At 46.7% G+C, this 19,994-nt stretch overlaps 1 protein-coding gene across 1 annotated transcript in view; it reads right to left on the minus strand.

Moving 5' to 3' along the window:
• The window catches only part of LOC131830137 (pecanex-like protein 2), a 67,967-nt gene that overhangs the window by 19,886 nt on the left and 28,087 nt on the right, over window positions 1-19,994 (minus strand). The window contains 3 exon segments of the mRNA XM_059172514.1: window positions 6,072-6,184; window positions 6,901-7,134; window positions 13,736-13,977. Coding sequence (XP_059028497.1) covers window positions 6,072-6,184; window positions 6,901-7,134; window positions 13,736-13,977 — 589 coding nt within the window.

A 19,994-nucleotide genomic window follows, 5' to 3' on the forward strand; every position in this document is an offset into this window, starting at 1 on the left:
CTTATTCCCTGTAATACATGGATTAAGGCAAGGATGCTATGGTAGCAGAATAGCAGAATAAGGGGTCCCAAAGGTGTCCATATCCTAATTCCTGGAACCTGTGATCATGTTACCCTAAACAGCAGAAGGAATTTTTCAGATGTGATTAAGAATTCTGAGATGGGGAGATTGTCCAAGACTATCTGGGCAGACCCGATGTACTCATAAGGATCCTTGTGAGGGGAAGAAGGAAGCAGGAGAAGTCGAGTTTGAGTCAGACCGAAATCAGAAGATGTTGTCCTGCTGGCTGGAAAGATGGAATAAGAGGCAGCCTTTAGGACAGGGCATGGGCCCTTCCTCAGAGCCTCTAGAGGGAACGCCGCCCAACAGATATCCTGATGTTAGCCTAGTGAACCCCACTTTGGACTTCCAACCTCCTAAACTCTAAGATAATTAATTTATATTCCTTTAACCCACCAAGTCTGTGGTAATTAGTTCCCGAAGTAATAGGAAACAAACACAGATTCCCATTTCCAACACTGCCCTGGAGGTCATAGCCTAAGTAATAAGAAAAAGAACTGAAGATAAATATCGGGGAGAAAAAAAAAAAAGCCATAACCATCATTAATTGCTGATATGTCTTCCAACCAGAAAATCAAAGAGAATTAATTATAATATCATGTTTATAACAGAATTCATAGGTGTGCCACAAATGAGAGCAAATATAAAAAGAAATCACCTTCCCATATGCCAACAGTAACCAATTAAAAATGTGACAGGAAAGAAAAATTCTATGCCCAATTAAAATAAACCTACAAAATATCTAGAAATAACCCATTCAGAGATGAAAAACCTCAAAAAATGGTAAAAGTTTACTGAAAGACATTAAATAAATGGAATGATCTCAAAGATGCGCCATGTCACTGAATGACATTTGTGTTTTCTCAAGCAGCAAATTCAATACAGTCTCAATCAAAAAGCCAACAGAGCTTTTTATAAAATGTGAGTCTAAATTTCACCTGAGGAGAACATGAGCAAGAAGAGTCCCACCACAAAACAACAAGGAAAAAGCAAAAACAGGGGGTCTAGACTTCTCAGATATCAAAATGACGTTATCACTCTAGGAAACCAAACAGTATGTTATTGCTATAAGACAGACAGATTGATCACTTTAACAGACCTGTAAATCCAGAAGTGTACCCCCTATGAATGGGAATATAGACTATGGCAAAAGTGGTATTTCAAATGAGTGGTGTTTTTAACTCACTGACTGAATCACTAATGAGCTACTTAGCAAATGGTATTGGACTATTAGTTATCCTCTTGGGGGGAAAAATGGATCCCTCTCTCCCATCATGTATGGAAAATACATTCTAGTTGATTTGTTAGGAGCTGGTAGTCTAGTGGGCTCCTTCTCCAACAGATCCTACTGCTTTGCCCAGAATGCAAGATCCAGGCCATTGCCCAGGGCCAGGTTTCCAATGAAAATCCTTGAGGGATGAAATGGCATCTCTTTCTGCTACAAAATGGGTGGTTCCTTGAGCTAAATGCTCTTCTCCTGTCATGGAAAATAGTGCTCTCTGGGTCTTAGGGGCCAGGGGAAGAGAGCCAAACACTCTGAATCTTATGCTGCCCCTGTTTACGAGAAATAAAGTCCTTTGTCTCTGACCCACATGTCTCGCGTCCTCTGCTAGACTCCATGAAAATATAACAATGTAGGTAATTACCTAATAAGTAGATTATAATCAAAACCTAAGACCCGATAGGACTCAAAAACTAAATAGAAAGAAGTAAAAGTGTAGAATTATCAGAGGGAAATAGGGGCTATTATTTTTATGTCCTGGAGCTGAAAGAAAAACACTTCTAAGAAAGACACAAAATTTAGAAATTATAATTTTTTAAAAGGGGTAGTAGATAGAAGACAAGTGTAGCTTGATGGAAAATATTTTTAACATATATTAAGATCATAAGATGAGAATACCTCCTAAAAATCAGTAAGAGCCTAATAGAAACGGGTAATGCACATAAATAGGCAGGCAATTCACAGAAAAAATATGTCACCAATAAATATGTAAAATGATCTTTACCTTTGCTATTAATAATAGAAATGCAAATTCAAATGAGAATGAGATAATCTTTCACCCATGAGACTAGAAAAATTAAAGACCGAATCTCCAGCATTAGTAAGGATATGGCAAAACACTCTTGGTTAGACTATAAATTGGGGCAGCTTTTTTGGAAAGCCATTTAACTGTATCTATAAAAATTACATTAAAACATTTTTTTGAACTATGGACTTTTTTCTTTTTTTGCAAGCAAAACCATTTATTGAATTCTAGCATATAAAATGTAGAGCACAGCTGTTCGGCTAAAGTAGAGCTGGGGGTGCCGTCGTGCTCCATCCCCTGCCCCATGACACAACCAAGTCAGAACTCTGTGGGCACCAGGCCCCGGAACCACTGGGCCAGGCCCGTCTGTGAAATCTGTCACCTTTATTATTCCACGGCTAACATGGAAGTGTACTGTCAGACTTTGCTGTGCTGTGGGACCGCTCAGTAAAGGGAATCAGTCCCAGATAATCAGAGCTTTCCCCAGAGCACCGAGAATATTATTCCCAGATTTATCTCATCACTATGTTTGGAACGAGCAGAGGTGACATGGAGTATGAGAAACTGTTTGAGACAAAGAAAATCCCATCAATGTGAGGTTTATAAAAGCAGCTGGTGAGCCTGGTGCTTAATCAAGAAAAAAACAAATAAAGCTGACCTGGCAAGAAACCCCCCAATCAGGAATCATGGAACGAGTTCCTCAAGGAGCAAGAGAGAAGAAGTCTTCGCAAATGGTGCTCAGGTGGGAACTGAAAGAACAAATCCTCAAAGCATCTTATCTGCAATTTGTACAGAAAATTTGGAACTTTTTTTTTTTTTAAACCAGCTTCAGATGGATCAAACAAAACACCACCTGCCTGGATGCTAGGACTATCTGAAGACTCCAGAAGTCTTCAGAAGATTCCAGAATCCTCCAAAACCCTTGCCCAACTGTGTTCCTTCCTTATAGTTCCTCCCTACAGTTTCCTAAGGGGCTCCTGATGCAACCACATGATCCTGTTTCTGCAAAGCCTGCCCCGGAGCCTCCTGCTGGGCTTCCCATCATCAAATGAGGCCCTGGACAATGGACCACAGAGGGCACCGTCAGGGCCTTGCTGGAGGCTGAGTGCAGCGGGAGAAGCCCGTGAGCATCTCCCCGGGGTACTTCTTAGGACAGGGCTTCACTGAGCACTCACACGGGTAAGTCACTGAGCATTTCTCACCTTGAAGAAAATCATAAAATTCAGACATGTGGGCAATGAAAGAGTCACACGTTCTGACGTCCTAGGTGCTGACCTTCTACTCAGAGAAATGAGGAGATGTGCCAGCCACACCATTGCACCCCTGACGGATGCACGACCAGCAGTGGCCAAAGCCCACTGCCCACCCTGGGGAAGGGTCAGCGAGGCTGCCCGGGCTCACTGATCCGACGCCCAGGGCTTGAGAAGGTTGTTAAGCTAAAACGTGAGGGGGTTCTGCCCTTCAGAAGCTTATACTCCAGCCTAACAATGCGCACTTCAGTTGAGTCCCAAAGGGCCTGGTGTCAAGGACATGATACAGAAATCCTGAAGAACATGCAAAGCAGACGAGAAACCAGTGAAGGGAGCCTATGTGGAACTGATTTTGAGCTCCCCGGGTCTCTATGATGCTCAGCCTTGACCACACACTGACATCACTTGGGGGGGGGGTAATCCTCATGCTTGCCCCACCCCTTCAGGGTTCTGATGTCACTGGTCTGGACTAGGGGAGGGCATGGGCTACTATTTAAATATTTATAAGTCCCCCCAGGAGATGTTAATGTGCAGCCATCCAGGTGATCCTGACAGACAAGAGGAATCCAGAACACTTAGCCCCTGGTGCTAAGTGCCAAAGGAGAAGTCTGAAATGGCCAGTGATTGGGGGATGAGAACCTCATCTCACAACAGCCACTTCATGGGTGTAGCAGGAGTGGAAGGTCAAGTGGCAGTGGGGTGGTGGGGGCCACAGAGTTCAGTGTCATTGGTGACAGAAAGTTCTGGAGCTTGTGCGTGAATGCAAGAGAAGACCAGGTGACAGAGGGTGAAGGGTGAAAAAGGCAGGAGAGAATTTAACCTTGTTTTTGTTCTTTAAGAAGAGAAACTTGAAAATATTATTTATCCATAAGAAGGAGGAAATCCTACCATTTGTGACAACATGGATGGACCTTGAGGGCATTATGCTAAGTGAAGTCAGTCAGAGGAAAGCAAATACCATATGATCTTATATACATAAAATCTGAAAAACCAAGCTCATAGATACAAAGAACAGACTGGTGGGTGCTGGGGTGGGGGTGGGGGACATACAAAATGGGTGAGTGGACAAAAGTCACCAACTTCGTGGAGCCTCTTTGGAGAACAGTTTGGAGATTCCTCAAGAAATTAAAAATAGAACTTCCCTATGACCCTGCAATTGCACTACTGGGTATTTACCCCAAAGATACAGATGTAGTGAAAAGAAGAGCCATATGTACCCCAATGTTTATAGCAGCAATGGCCACGGTCGCCAAACTATGGAAAGAACCAAGATGCCCTTCAATGGATGAATGGATAGAGAAGATGTGGTCCATATACACTATGGAGTATTATGCCTCCATCAGAAAGGATGAATGCCCAACTTTTGTAGCAGCATAGACGGGACTGGAAGAGATTATGCTGAGTGAAATAAATCAAGCAGAGAGAGTCAACTATCATATGGTTTCACTTATTTGTGGAGCATAACAAATAGCATGGAGGACAAGGGGTGATAGAGAGGAGAAGGGAGTTTGGGAAAATTGGAAGGGGAGGTGAACCATGAGAGACTATGGACTCTGAAAAACAATCTGAGGGGATTGAAGTGGCAGGGGGTGGGAGGTCAGGGTACCAGGTGGTGGGTATTATAGAGGGCACAGATTGCATGGAGTACTGGGTGTGGTGCAAAAGTAATGAATACTGTTATGCTGAAAATAAATAAAAAATAAAGTTAAATAAATAAATTAAAAAAAAAGTCACCAACTTCCAGTCATAGATAAACAAGTCATGGGATGTAACGTAAGACATGTGACTCTAGCTAACAATACTGTATTGCTTACTTGCAAGGTGCTAAGAGAGAAGATCCTAAAAATTCCACCACAAAATAAAAGGTTTGTAACATAATAAAAATACATATGGGGATGCACATTAACTAAACTTACGGAGGCGATCATTTTGTAATATATACAAATACTGAATCATTATGAAAGTAATACAAAGTTATAGGTTAGTTATAGCTCAACTGTTTGAAAAAGGAGAGAAACTTGAGCTATGTACATACAGGACAGGAAGATCTGGGTAGAAAGAGAGCTTGAAAAACCAGCCAAAGGGACATCCAATTAATCAAAGTCCCACAGAGACAGGGAATGGTAGTCTAGACTAGAGTACAGATGTGCTGCTTTTCTCTTGTGTGGAAAAACACAAAAAGGGAATGAACCTTTATTTTTTAAGATTTGTTTATTTGAGAGAGAGAGAGGGTGTGTGAGTGCAAGCTTGAGGGCGGGGGAGGCAGAGGGAGAGAGAGAGACTATCTCCAGCAGACTCCATGCTGAGTGCAGAGCCAGGTGCGGGGCTCGATCTCATGACCCTGAGATCACAACCTGAGCCAAAAGCAAGAGTTGGATGCTCAACCGACGGAGCCACCCAGGAGCCCTGGGAACAGACCTTTATTAAGTATTCATTTTGCTAGAGACCAGGCTAGGTAGTTCTAATAAATGGTTTCATTTCATCTTTCCAGCAAACCCACCAGGACTCTTGTGACACAGAAGTTCCTGTGTCTAGAATCCCGGGGATTTAGCTGTTCTGTATTCGTGCTATTTCCAAATGTAGAGTTCCCAATGGTCACAAAGCCTCCTTATGGGCCCAGCACAATTTATTATGGCAAGAAATAGCTACATAAACCGTCCAACTTAAAAATAAAGAAAAACAACTGACAAAAATACAAAATCTTGGTGCCTGTACCAATGGTTTTCTCACATACCTGAGAGCCATGTTGTGGGTGGCCGTTCCCAGAGCTCTCCACCCCAGGATGCACAGGGCAAAGGACAGGGTCACTAAAGCAGAGTCCTTATCACTGTCCAGGTTCTTGGAGGGCTGGAAGAGCAAGGATGTTAATTCAGCTTTCCCAGGGATTCCATCACACAGCGACACAGAGTCATATCTCAGGGGGCTTTGTAAGTCAGCCATTGGGGTCACTTGGTCCCATAGCGTGACCCAGGGATGGGGGAACTCTCTGATTCCTGAAACACTCTCTCCTGTGGTTGGAGAGGGAAAAAATTGAAATGAGGGAGCTACTTTTGAGAAGCTGTCATTGTCCTTGGTTTCATTCCTAAGAGGCTGTGTTCATCTCCAAGTGTCCTCAGTGCGGGAACAATAATGTTATGAGACCCAACTGTGGGAGTGGGTTGAACCATCTTGATTGCTAAACAGATTGGTTCCCCGGTCCATGATTCAATACCCTGCATTTTGGCACAGATAATCCTTTTTATATGGAAATCTCAAAAAGCAGCTCTACACAAAGAGGTTTCCAGAGCTTCAAATCCATGCCAAAGGCTTAAAATTGCACTAACCCTGAGCACAGCATAGAGGGAAATATACCTTCCAAGTCTCCTTCGCTGGAGACAGGGTATATGGATTCTTCCTTTAAAATTCCGCTTACGTGTTAAACAAACACTTATCCAAACACCAATGTTCTTGCTGCCCTATTTGATCATTGTCTACCATACAGCCTAAGCAGGAATGGACTTTATAAAATGCTCCTCATGTTTCAAATTTAACCCAACGCCTCCAGCCCCGCTTCCCTGACCCACCTCCTGTCTCTTCCGTGCACAGTACTGAATCCATTCTAGATATACGTTGCAGAAGCTGGTGCGGGTTATCCCCTGGAGACACGGGAGGTAGTCATCATCCATGTTAATGTTGAAGATGGCAAGGTCACGCTCAATGTAATGCCACTTGGAAAAAGGCTGCAAGGACTTCAGAAGGGATTCGTTTTTGATCCAGGAGAGAAGTTTGGGGGACGTTACCATATATTAGATTATGCTCTGCAGAGAGAAAGCAAGATTATGAGCCCTTCTAGCCAGTCTAAAGACAGAATTTTTTATTTATTATATCTCATAAAATCAGTCAGTGTCAGAGATTGACATGTGGTGTCACTGTGTTTCCTGCTAGGTTTTTTGTAAAGATTTCTTTATTCATTTATTTGAGAGAGAGAGAGCACGTGAACAAGGATGAGTGGGGGGAGGGGCAGAGGGAGAGGGAGAAACAGACTTCCAGATGAGCAGGGAGCCAGGTGGGGCTCGATCCCAGGACCCTGGCATCACGACCTGAGCAGAAGGCAGAGGCTTAACTGACTGAGCCACATAGGTGCCCCTTTCCTGCTAGATGTAATGCGTAGAACTCACCTGAGACATTCTAAAATGTCCTCTCTTATGGGTCACCACAGGGATGAGGGAAGTGAGAACAGAACGCTAATGGAATGTGCCAGAACAGAAGTTCCAGAGTGAAGAAGAATGACAGCTAGCCTGATCCTTTCTGAGAGAGACACACAAAAGGGCCCTTGGGATACTGCAGGCTTCCTTGGATGCCCAGCTGTGTCTGATCCGACTGAAAGAGATGGAGGCAAACCCTCTTCCAGGACCCCAATCCAGGAGTGTTCAATGAACGAAAACACCAAAGTTCTTATGGAAAGTACTTATGACGAGGCACTGTCGAAACACACATGCACATGTAATCCCGGGTGCCCAGACAGTGGACATCTGCGATGCCTTCCAAAATAACCCGTGTTCTCCCACCATCAGACACGCCACTTAGGAATCCCAACTGGTGAAAATGCCACCCTCAGGCCTTCTCCTTCTGAGTCACAGCTTTATCGAAAGCCATCTTGTAGCTCATGAATGAACTCATCCTTCAGAAAGGCTAGCTCCAGGCCGGGAGAAGTCCAAGCACAGCAGAGAACGTGAAACTCCAGCTCCAGTACGGGTGCCTCTGCGTGGGTGGGAGCATACCCTCCCTGCAACCTTCTCTGTGCTCTATTACCATGGGCAAACGGACGTGGTGCTCACAGCACTGAGGCTGGGCTCCCCTCCCCCAGCAGCCACCTGCCCCCCCCCCCCCAGCCTGGCTCGTATCTCACCTGGGAATCACCAGCATGGGGGGGGGGGCGGTTGGTGCCAGGAGGCAGTGCTGCATGCTCTCGTGGCCCCAAACCCTTACCCAATGGCCTTATCTGATTGTACACACATGTTCCTCCAAAGGTAGGTGACAAACAGGAATGCACACAGCGTGGGCCTGGCCAGGGCATGGGGACTATCACCTGTGACCACAGTGGGAAGACACTTCCGGGCAGCCTCCTGCCCTCTCGCCTGCTCTTCCCTCCCCTGGGCTGGGATGTGGAATCTAGAGAACCAAGGTTGGAGGTTACTAAGGAGGGTCTGGTCTCAGGGTCTGAGGAGTCTGAGCAGGTGACGGGACAGACACGCGTGGTCCCCGGATTAGGGCCAAATCACCGCAAAGGCCTGACTCAGCCGTTCTCGGTTGTTGGGACTGCCGGCAGCCTGGACCCTGGGAAGGTCAACCCGTGGCTCATGACGTGTGGCCTTCCTCTGCAGCATATTCCCTACTAGGCTTCACAGCCCACCCGACCCCAATGGGGAGAACAGGGGACCCCAAATGACATCTGCGGTTCTCACTATCCCATTTCTGCAGCACTGCACCCAGGACAGCCCTGCTGGCCTGGATAAGTCCCTTCTGTGACTTTTCCCTAAGGAAAGAGGGACAGAGAGGGAGGGAAGAAGGCAGAGGCCCAGGAAGCTGAGAGTGGGAGGTGGGAAGGACAGAGCTGCAGCGGAGCCCAAGTCTCTTCATTATTTTGAGGCTTAAAATGAGTGAGTGTGCACAAAGGACTCAGCGCGAGGCCTGGTGTCTTTGCCTTACCCCCCAGGAGCTGAGGCGTGGGGAGGCCACAGTGGTCTGGAGCAGTGCCGAGGCCACGGATGACGTCAGGGGCCAGGAGACAGCTGAGTCTACGGTTCTCGAGCCAATCTACTTGCTGGCAGGATAATTTAGAGCCCATAGGAGGCAGGCAGTGCAAGCAGTTGACCCAAAGCTACAAGCAGGAGGGGACCCATGACCTTGGCCAGAGGCACGATGTCTCTGTCGATGGTGACAAAGGCCACAAAGAAACTGGGTCTGCGTGAACATCTGGCTCTAGAAACATCTGGTCTAGTTTTTCCCAGTATGTCCTAATCCATGTACCAGACAGGAACAACAAAAAAAAACTCAAAGAAGTTTACCTTTTCATCCACTTCTAGGGAGAGAATGGAAATCATCCCTCAGCCGAGGAAGTCAGAATAGTGAATGAGGACTTCGAATCCCAGAGGCTAAAACTTCCTCCCCCAGGTCTGGCAAAATCTTGCAGTGTCGACTTCCCAGCACACCCTGCAGCTTGGCTCCCCCTCCTCTGCCCCGGTCCCCCTCCCCTCCCTCCACCAGGGCATGAGGAGAATCGATTCCTCTCACCCAGAGAACACAGAACATGCCCAATCCTTGCAAACTATGCCCCGCTTCACTTGACGTAGGCAGAAATTCCGTGAGGGAGACAGAGTCAGTGAACAGTGTGAAATCCTTCAGAATCTGTCAGGATGGAATGGGTACAGCACTAAGTAAACCTGATAAGTGAGGATGGGGAAAATGAGTCGATGACAAGGAACCTGATCCATGTTGAAAGCAAAACCTCTTCTGAATGCGTTCACCATATCTGTCCTCCAGCAGGGATTCTCCCGGTTCCTCATTTTAATTGTAGAATCGACCTGTTCTATCAGACAATTGCCCTGTGCACATTCTAGGAGAGGGGCCCTGGCAGGAAGCTCCACGTGTCCGGGTTTCACGCTCCCCATTTTGCAAGGTAAGCGATAAGCCCCTCTCCTTTCTGAAAGGCCTGGACGGGAACAATGGCAGCGGGAAAACCCAGCCCTCATGGAAAGCTGATTTCTTGACTGCAAAGAGGGTTTTGAACACTAATAAACCGAGGGGAGGCGGAGGAGGCACCAGAGAAAACCTCCAGTCATCAGGAAGGAAATGATTTCAAATATATTCATAGAGGGTGGCAGAACTGACCCAGTTTATTAGGAGATTAAAAAAAAAATTCTTTTGTGTAATGGAATGATTCCAAGCTTTTCTTCCTTCTTGATTTGCCTACCCAATAGAAGTAATAATAGTCATGACACAAAGAAAGAAACTCTGAGCTCTTGAAACTTGAAGCAGCCCAGCACAACAAAGGTCATTTTGTTTACCACGTAACCAAGGCTATAGAAGAAAACACTCATTAGTTTTTACCCTAAAATGCTGCTTCTCCTGCCACTCAGCACTCCTGACACTTTCTTTAACTAACTCCACGGGGTGATAAGCCCAGGTTCTGAGCTACCCCTTACCAAAGGGCGGGCAAGCCCTGAGTGCCGTATTTAGAGAAAGCCTCACTGGAACAGTCCCGTCGGTGGTGACGTGAATTAACAGGACGTGCCAGGAGGACCCATATGCCCCCAAGTCTCAGCCCCTCCTGAGCACCGACTCGGAATTTAAGAGAAATCTGTTTCTATGGAGCACAAATATATCTGTAGTCACTCCCAAGCCTCATTGTGTATTAAATCACTTAGGAGAGTAATTTAAAAATACAGGTGCTAAGGCCCTTCCCCAGGCCCAGGGAATTGGAATTTCAGGGCAGGACATGCAAATCCATAATTAGCAGCATATTCAGGGAGTGGGTTGCCACAGGGCTGCCCCCGGCTCGTGAGGAGACCCCACAAGAGAATGCACCATCGCTCTGTGTGCCTCTCCCACCCCACCCGAAACTCTCATGTTGGCATCAGCCCCCTTTTTTGGAAAACAGAGTTAAGGACATTGTTCTCCCACAAACTAAATACTACCTGGCAGATTCCAAGGGTGGTCGGGGCTCCTTCAGCCTCGCCGTTTGCATATTATCCTGGACTTCTTTCTCAGATTTCAAATTGCCATTTTAGAAAACATACAGGAGGGCACCTGGGTGGCTCAGTGGGTTAAGCCGCTGCCTCCGGCTCAGGTTATGATCTCAGGGTCCTGGGATCAAGTCCGGCATTGGGCTCTCTGCTCAGTGGGGAGCCTGCTTCCTCCTCACCCTGCCAGCCTCTATGCCTACTTGGGATCTCTTTCTCTCTGTCAAGTAAATAAATAAAATCTTAAAATCTTTAAAAAAAAATGTAAGGAATTGGGAGACATGTTTCTTGGAGTTAGGAGAGGAGGGAAGTGAGTATCAATTTACTTACTAGTGCACAGGAGGGATTTATTAAGAAGCAGGCCCCGGAGGGTGCCCCCAAGGCCTCTGGAAAAGCCAAGAGGGTAAACCCAGAAAAAGTATATCCTTCCTTCTCCCTCACTCTTGGTGACTTGCTCTGTGGCCACCCACATGCCTGGCTCATGGGAAGGCTGTCTCTGGGGGGGTCCCAGTTCACAGAGATGTGGCTCAGTAGTGAACCCCATTCTCAACACGAAGACCTACAGTGGGCCGATCAGACTGTCACCAACATCTGAATCCCATCTGTGTAGACTGCTGTGGCCCAGACCCAGGACCCATGTTACCTTTGTTCATTTAGTCCAAAAAAATGCCCTGGACACCGCCCTATGCAAGTCATCACACTGAACCCTGGGGACCCAGAGAGGAGTCCGGTGCGTGCGGCTCCTGTGCTGAGGGAGCTGCTACAGGGTGAGTAGGAGAGATTTCAGAACAAGGCGAGGTGAATGTCTGCACAGCCCCAGGGGAGCTTGTGTGCAGAGGGGCAGTGGAGGTAGCTGGAGGATACCTGGCAGGGTGGGGGCAGGGACCACAGGGAATGTGTGTGCAAAGGCGGGGGTGGGGAGGATGGGGCAGAGTGGAAACCACCGCAAACAACACGGGGGCTCTGGGCAGTTTGTGTGGGTTCCAGGCTGCCCAGAATGCACATTCCCCACCCTGCTCAGCTGACATGGACAAGCTTCTAACCACCAGGATACAACAGGGACCTACTGTGGCAGCTGCCAGGAGCCTTTCTCGGGGACCACAGGTGCATGCCTGTGGATTTCCTTTCCATCCTTTTAAGCTTCCATCTAGGAGCACGAAGTCTCCAAAGTGGTGCAGCAGGTAGCAGAAGGAACCCAGGTGCCTAGGACTTCCCGGCATGGAGCTGCCACCCCCTTCCTCGTTCACTTGTGAAACAGACAGACTTCTCACAGGAGCGTACCACGGCTCTTTCAGGACCCACTGACAAATCCAGGTTTGGCTCTGGAAGAAAACGTCTTGCAGCCTAGTTCATAAAGCCGAGGGAGTGAACTGTGGGGTCAGAAGGCAGAAGATCACAGCTCCCCGATCTGCTTTCCAAATCTCCCCCCACGTATATGAGACTGGGTGAAACACTGATGGTTTGGGTGGGGTAGGATGGAAACTTGTGCATCAAGGTGGTGACCACGAGCCAAAGACCCTTTCTTACAGAGTCTGTGCAGGAGAGCATGTCACGAACATTTCTCATTGCAACTGCCTGGGGATGTGATAATTAACGAGTTACTTAACCTTCTGACTTTTTGCAACCTGTCTTTGATTTCCTGTAAACCTTAGTGGTACTGGTGCACGCGTGGGACCCTCCTCAGTAGCTATTCCAAGTCTCGAAATTTCTTCCTTTCCAGTTGGTGGAAACCCCCGAAGCTCCAAGCCCCCGTGTTCTCTTTCTGTTTCGCATTTCCTCATCTCTGCCGGACCCCCTCTTTCAGCCTCAGCGGGTGGGCATCTGGGATCGCAGACGGATGAGCATCTCCGTGGGAAAAGGCATTAAGATGTGGGCCCCTCTGAGGCCAGGCTGCAGGGCTCCCGCAGGCAAAGTGCTCCCACAGAGCAGGAGCCAACACAAAGACCTCCTCAGCCTTGGCTGCTCCCACCTGTCCCTCCCACTTTGGAAAATGCTGTCACCCCCCTGGCCCTTTGCACCCTCACTCAAAGCTCACACTCGTTCTCTGGGAGACTCAGCTGCAAACAGGGACATTTTCTGAGGTTGGAGCGGTGGTGCAGACATGGATCCTGAGCTACAGGCAAAGGATGCTCTTGTCTCCACCCAAGTGAGGATGAAAGGCTGTCGAAACTAATCCTAACTGGGCCATTTCGCTCTACTTTTGGGGCTTTCCTATTAATAGGCTCCTATTATAAAACCATTCTGGTTCTAGGGTTTTCCTATTAATAGGTTCCTATTATAAAACCATTCTGGTTCTAGAGTGGAAATGGCTGAGCATCTAAATCAATACTTGGGACACATAACCACGGAGGCCTGGAGATGTCTGGACACTGCCATTTACAATGCCCCCTCACCAGGACTCAGCTGGGTTAGAACAGACGAAACAGATCCGGGTAAGAAAAGGAACTCCCTGTGAGTGTCCAGACTTAGACAGTGACTCGGGCCATGAACCCCAAGCAAAACAAAAGCCCTAGAGGATTTTTCACAAAACCAGTGGTTCCCAAACCTAGCGGGGGCTCTGATTCAGAAGATACGGGGAAGCTTCAGAATCCAGCTTTTTGCAAAACATCTCAGGAGGCCCTTGACCCAGCCCAGAACTATTCCTCAGACAAGCATCCAGGGCCCAGGGCAGCAATACCTTGATGTAGTAGCGAATGAGGATCCTCCAGAGGTCGAACACCTGCAGCATGGTGGCTGCGCTGTTGTCTACGATGCTGCAGCCCTCCAGGATGTACTGAGTCCGTGTGATCTCCCAGGTGAGCCAGCGGAGGTGAAAGGACAGCAGGTGTGGCAGGTGGCCGGGCTGGCAGCAACAGCAGCCTCTGTCCTCCTCGTCGCCTTCCATGATGGCCTCGACCTCCCTCTGCTGGCAGTAGGTTCCTAGCAGAGGACAGACAGGATGGAAGTTATACAAGGAGTCATTGGGTCACGTCGGTTCAGAATGGACTTTCCCCTTGGACTCGTTAGAGGGGAAGATGCTAGAGAAAGTCTGGGAATCAGTGTTTAATTCTTTAATTTGCATGTGAGTTGCAAAGCTCATCGTCACTAATTCCTGTCTTCATTCGTATTCATTCTTATGGCCATCTCCTCCCCAATTTGTGTGTGTGTTAGAGGAGACAGGTTTCATGGTGCTCAAGACACCAATGGCTGAAATGTGGGATGGTTATGTCCTTGAGTTCCCCTTTCCAGAAACACACAGGTCGTAGCTGAGTGCGTAAGAGGTTACGTAAAGGTGGCAGGTGGAGATGTCTGAGAGTGCGTAGGAGCCTGCTCAAGAATTTTCAGGAAGGTATGCTTCCTCCTTGCTGCTTTCCCTAGAAGAACTCCATTGCCTAACTCTGCGGGCACACCACACATGCTACCCAGCCTCGAAAGTCACCTCACTTCACGTGTCTGAGGGCAGCATGTGGGGGCCCCCAGGTACACTACCAAAGGAATTCACTCCAAAAACAGGAGACGATTATGGGTGTCAACCACATCTGAAAAAGAGACAGCCTATCTTCCTCAACATCTCTGTCAATGATTTGAAGGGAAGCACACACAGTATGCCCATGACATGGTTCCTGGTACCACCTGCAAGGCAGAGCCGAAACCTAAAGTCATCTCTGCAGATGGGCGGGAGGACTGAAGGTGACCTCCTGAAAGTTAATAAAATACATGAGGTAGCCCGCATGTAGTTTCAAAAAACCAGCCACAGGGTTTGTGAATATCTAGTAGTGCATTTAACAAACACTTCAGTTGATTGTATGTATGAACCAGAAGTAGGAAAAGAGAAAGATCCTATGTGGAATGGGTTGAGAAGCCCTTGGATGTTTTTAGCTTAGGAGAAATGGAGTCTGATTTCTGTCAGAGGAGATCATGCTGGCTGCTGTTCAGAGAATGGGCTGGAGAGGGATGAGGGGTGGGAGCCGTGGCATCAGGGAGCTGCTAGCTAACACAGATGAGACAGCAGTGATTTGGACAAAGGCCGTTGGGGGAGGCAGGGAGAAGTGATTGGGTTCTGGATCTCTCTGAAGGTAGCCTGATAGCATTTGTGAAACAATTTGGATATGAGATGTTGAAAAGATAGACAAAGAATGGTGTGAGGGGTTCTGACCTGAACGAGGTGTAAAGTGAAATTATGCTTCACAGAAGAGGTAAGATTGCAGGGGTGGGGCAGGGGGAGCGGCCTCTGGACGGGCAGATGGAAAGACAGGGAATTTTCTTTTGTCTATGTGAAGTTTTAGCTGTTCACTATTAATCAAAACGGAGATGTGGGCAGACAGTTGGATGAAGAAATCCGAAGTTCAAGGGAAAGGTTCTGGCGGAGATTCATAACATCTGAGAGAATTATCAGGAGAGAGGGGCTATTTAAATTAACCTGTGGAGAGGGGAGAGGTCCTAGAGCTGAGCCCTGAGCATTCCACTCAGAGGCTGGGAGCATGAGGTGCTACCAAAAAAACGACTGAATAGAAGTGGCCTATGAGATCATAAGAAAACCAGAACATAGCAAAAGCAAGTTAACAAAGAAAATAAAGAGTTTCAAGGAAGAGGGAACATCAGCTATGCTAAATGATGCTTAGAGGTCAAATTACAAGAGGAATTAACTGTTAGATTTGACAATACAGAGGCGAACGATAATCTTTGCAAGAGGTTTCGGTGTCATGATGGGTGGGGGAGGGGATGGCCACTTGAGCAAACTCAAAACAGTGGGAGAGAAAAAAGCAAGGGCAGTTAGTGGAGGCAACACTTCTGAGTAGTTTAAAAATATGACTTTATTATATTTTTTACACGTATGTCGGATCGCTTGCTATTGTCCCAGAGATCACTGGTTTCTGTTCCTTTAAACTTTTTATTATTTGCATCAGTTTGAACAGTTTCTATTGCCTTGTCTTCAAGTCCACTGATCTTTTCTTTTATCCTCTAAATGTTTCACCTCAGACATTGCATTTTATTCACTTTTAGAATTTCTCTTTTTTCCTGCTGGTAGTCTCCATCAGATCATTCATTATGATCATTTTTCCTCTGACTTCCTAACAATATTAATAACTCTTTGAAACTTGTTTTCTTTTCCCTTCAACCTCTTTGGCTGTGTTTCTATTTATTGTTTTCTTTTCCTGGGATCACTTTTTTCAGCGTTTTTTCATATCTAGAAACTTATATTACACGCTGGATACTGTTGATGCTCTAGTATTGACTGTCTGGACTTTTCTGTTATGTTCTATTAAGTCGTTAGTTTGTTTGCACATCTGCTTGATTCTTCTGAAACTCCTACTTAATCTTGAGAGTTTCTAGAGTAGACGTCTAGCGCAACGATATCTCTACTCCTGCAGCTTGGTCTTTCCAAGGTCCCGGTTGAATTCCTGGGATGTTCGACAAGGTTTCTCCACTGCATGACTGGAAGTGCTACACCTCGGCTCTGTTCGACCTCTATATCCTCCAGTGAGCTCACACCTCCAGTGAGTTCACACCTCTCCAGTTACTATTCTCTGCCACAACTCGCCTCCAACTTTTAGCAGGTGAACATTTACCCAATCACTAACGAGGATCCCTGTACAGATCTCTGCAGGACCTTCTCTGTGAAATTTGCTCTTATCCACTCCTCTGACCCACAAAGTCCAGCTTTATTAGTGATCCAGAACTCAGATTCTGCCTCGCTAGCTCAGTCCAAGAACTGTATTCTGTTTGGATGCTGCCTCTCCCTTCTACACATAAGAAAGGGCCTCCAGGAGGAGAGCAAGGGTAATGTTAGGGAGATTTCAGTGTCTTCTTTCTCCCAGTTAACTGAATATATATTTTTTCCCCCAGTTTTGTAATTGTTTATGGCAAGAAGGATAATCCAGGACCTGTTAGTCAGTCATGGCTGAAAGGGCAACTCTCTGGATCCTTCGACATGTCTTCTGAGACAATTCTAACATGAGAACTCTCCCTATGTCCATTTCCATACCATTCACTTTTTCCAAGACCCCACAGTGCCTGGTACTTAGTGGGTGCTAACATCCCCTCAGGTGAGATGCCTGAATGAATGAATGACTGAATAAATGAAAGAGAGATGTGAATCCTGATCATTGCATGCACGGTATTGAAAAAATGCTCAGCAAATGGCATTATGCACGTGGCTGATAAATCCAGTGTCAGTACTAAGCTGCTCTACAGTACGAATGAGATGGTCCTGATGGGTCAGAGATGGAAAACTACAACCTTCAAATAATAACATACCCATGGAACTCTTAGGAAAATGGGCAATGAGATGGGAGTTGACCAGGAAAGGGACGGAGCAGGTTGTGTAACGCAAAGTGTAACAGTGAAGATCTGATCCCAGATCTTGTGACTCTGCTTGTCTTTCCCCAAGACTTAACTGCTTTTGGGTATTGGCTGAAAACACTCTTTTTAAAAACATTTCCAGGATCTCTTAGCTCATCTGCAATATCAAACTGGTAGAGATGTATATAAATACATCCCTGAACTATAAACAGTGAGTAAGTCCGACTGCATGCTCTGGGCCTTCCAGAATGAGCAACGACCATGGAGTCCTAACCAATCGTCCACCGGGCCCCTAGGACTGTGGCCACTAGACTCTGAGGATGGGGGATGTCTGGTCCCACCAAATGGCACACTGACCACCCTGGAGTTCTCCCAGCAAATCATATAATTCAGCAAGAAACTCTCGTTCCATGAAGAAGTGAGACTGTTCTTAGGCTACACAAGGAGGAAGCAGAGAGGAGGATTTTCACCTTGAATAGGTTAGCAAAACTGGTTAAATGCCATGTCCCCCCAGATCTGCATTTCTTTACAATTTCTCTCTCTGTGAGAGACTGGATGTCAGGGTTGGTTTTCTCTCCCCTTACATCAAACAAACTGGAGTGTGTGTGTGTGTGTGTGTGTGTGTGTGTGTGACAGTGCAATGCAGAGTTTAGACTTCCACCACGTGAATGAGGTAAGTAAAACCACACACCATGAAGAATGACACCGATAAAAGGACAGGTGGGGACACAGTGCGCCATGAAGGACCACCATCCACAGAGACATTGTAACTGCTGTGGGATTTTAATAAACACTCAGTTAAGGTAGGTCCCAGCACCTTCTCTTAGGAAACACCTTTTGTTCCTTTTACAGGATCGTACTGTAAAAGAAGAGGAAACTAAAAGACCCAGTATCTTCCATACGTGCACTAATTTGCTGCTCACGGGCAAGTCAGGACCCCAGTCTTCTCGGAGAGGCTCATGCGGTTCAGAGCGTGTCCCCTCCAAAGGGAGCACCAGAGGCCAACTGTCCCCACACTGTGACCTCTTGCACCATCCGTGTCAATGAATGACGAGTGGGCTGGCTGTTTCACTCTGCGTTTCCACTGAAACTGACTCCTCGCATTTTTTCTATCACAGTGTTCTCATGATCTAAGTCAGCGGGCCACAGGAAGGCATTCAGTAAATAATTTTTGAATTATTTTGACAGTGTCCTAGGGTCTTAGTTCTGATAGACAAGAATGCCTACTTAAAGCAGCAGGAATTAATGTTTTGAACTGAAAATATATCTAGTAGATCCCAGATATCTTGCCACACAGGCTATATATCCATTTCCTGAGTGTGGCCACAGTGTGAGGCAGCTGTTCCTGCCCAAAGACACTTTCTGCCTCTCTTTGATGGTTCCTCAGACAGCAAGCACTGCTCCCCTTTAAGTGCTGTCTGCCATATCTACCAGCGACAGGCTGGGTCTGACTTATTTTTTCACACTTATTTCCCAAAAGGAATGAAGTCAATTTAAGAAGACATATACGGTACAATGGAAAATGATACAATTTAGGTAAAAAGGGGGATAAGAAAAAAATAGACGAAGCCAGAATGATGTCGAGGGACACTAACTACATTCTGTGATACCCTATCTATTTACTGAAGGTGGGCCACAGATCACACCGGGGCTTTCTAGAAGCCAATGTACAAAGAGAACATGCATAGTTTCTTGTGTCTTTGAGACGACAACAAAATAATTCCTTGCAAGAGTCATAGCTATTTCTGGCAAAGACACCAAAAAGATAATATTCCCAGGACCCTAATAAAAGGAATATTTCAGAACACAGTGAACACCGTCCTTAATGGCATTGCCCAGAAAGTACAAACACCAGCTTCAGCGAGCTGTTCTAATACGGCCCAAGAGCCATAAAGAAAAATCATAAAATCACCTCTATGGGTGGCCAAAGAGTTCAGCCTTAAGTATGTGGTTCTTGCGTCTTCCAAGGGCAGATGTCAGGGACTCCTTAGGGACAGGAGAACTTCATCCTTTTGAGGAAATCCTTGCAATGGACGGTTTCTCTCCACCCAGTTCTGACAATTATTGTGTACTGAGTGGCAGTGGATTTTACTGTGTCCCCCCCAACAAGCCCAGAAATGTAGATATTCTGTGTAGCTGGTGAGAGCAAGAACCCTGCCCTCACTGTCAGCCAGACCAGAGGTAGAGCCGACATTCTCTTGGGAAAGTCGGAAAGCCAAAGTGAACAGTTGCCTGAACAGAAGGTCCCGTAACCAAAACTCAATTCGAAGCGTGCTCCATTCCATTCCAGACAGCCTCATGGGGGAAGGGCCATCCAGGCTGGGAAGGCAGGCCCAAGGAGAGAGGACTTGGGGAAAGGAAGTCAGCCACTTCCCCTGAGGGGAAGCAATGGGAATGGGGATTAGGGAACGGGCTGTTCACCAAGAGGTCAGAAGACATTAAGGAGATGCTGGGCCATTATGTGATGGGGACTTCAAAGGGACACATTAAAAATGGTTCCCTGCAGCCAGAAGGCTTCCCTGATAGAAAATGTCAGCTTGCAGTACGATTTTCTGGTGAGAACACGCAGGAAGAAGCCTAAATGCATGACAAATTGTACAGATCAGGCCTCTCGACCCTACAACTTTCCTTACCCGACGCATGTACTTTGAGAA

Source organism: Mustela lutreola, chromosome 4 (assembly GCF_030435805.1).
Source record: "Mustela lutreola isolate mMusLut2 chromosome 4, mMusLut2.pri, whole genome shotgun sequence".
Classification (NCBI taxonomy): Eukaryota; Metazoa; Chordata; class Mammalia; order Carnivora; family Mustelidae; genus Mustela; species Mustela lutreola.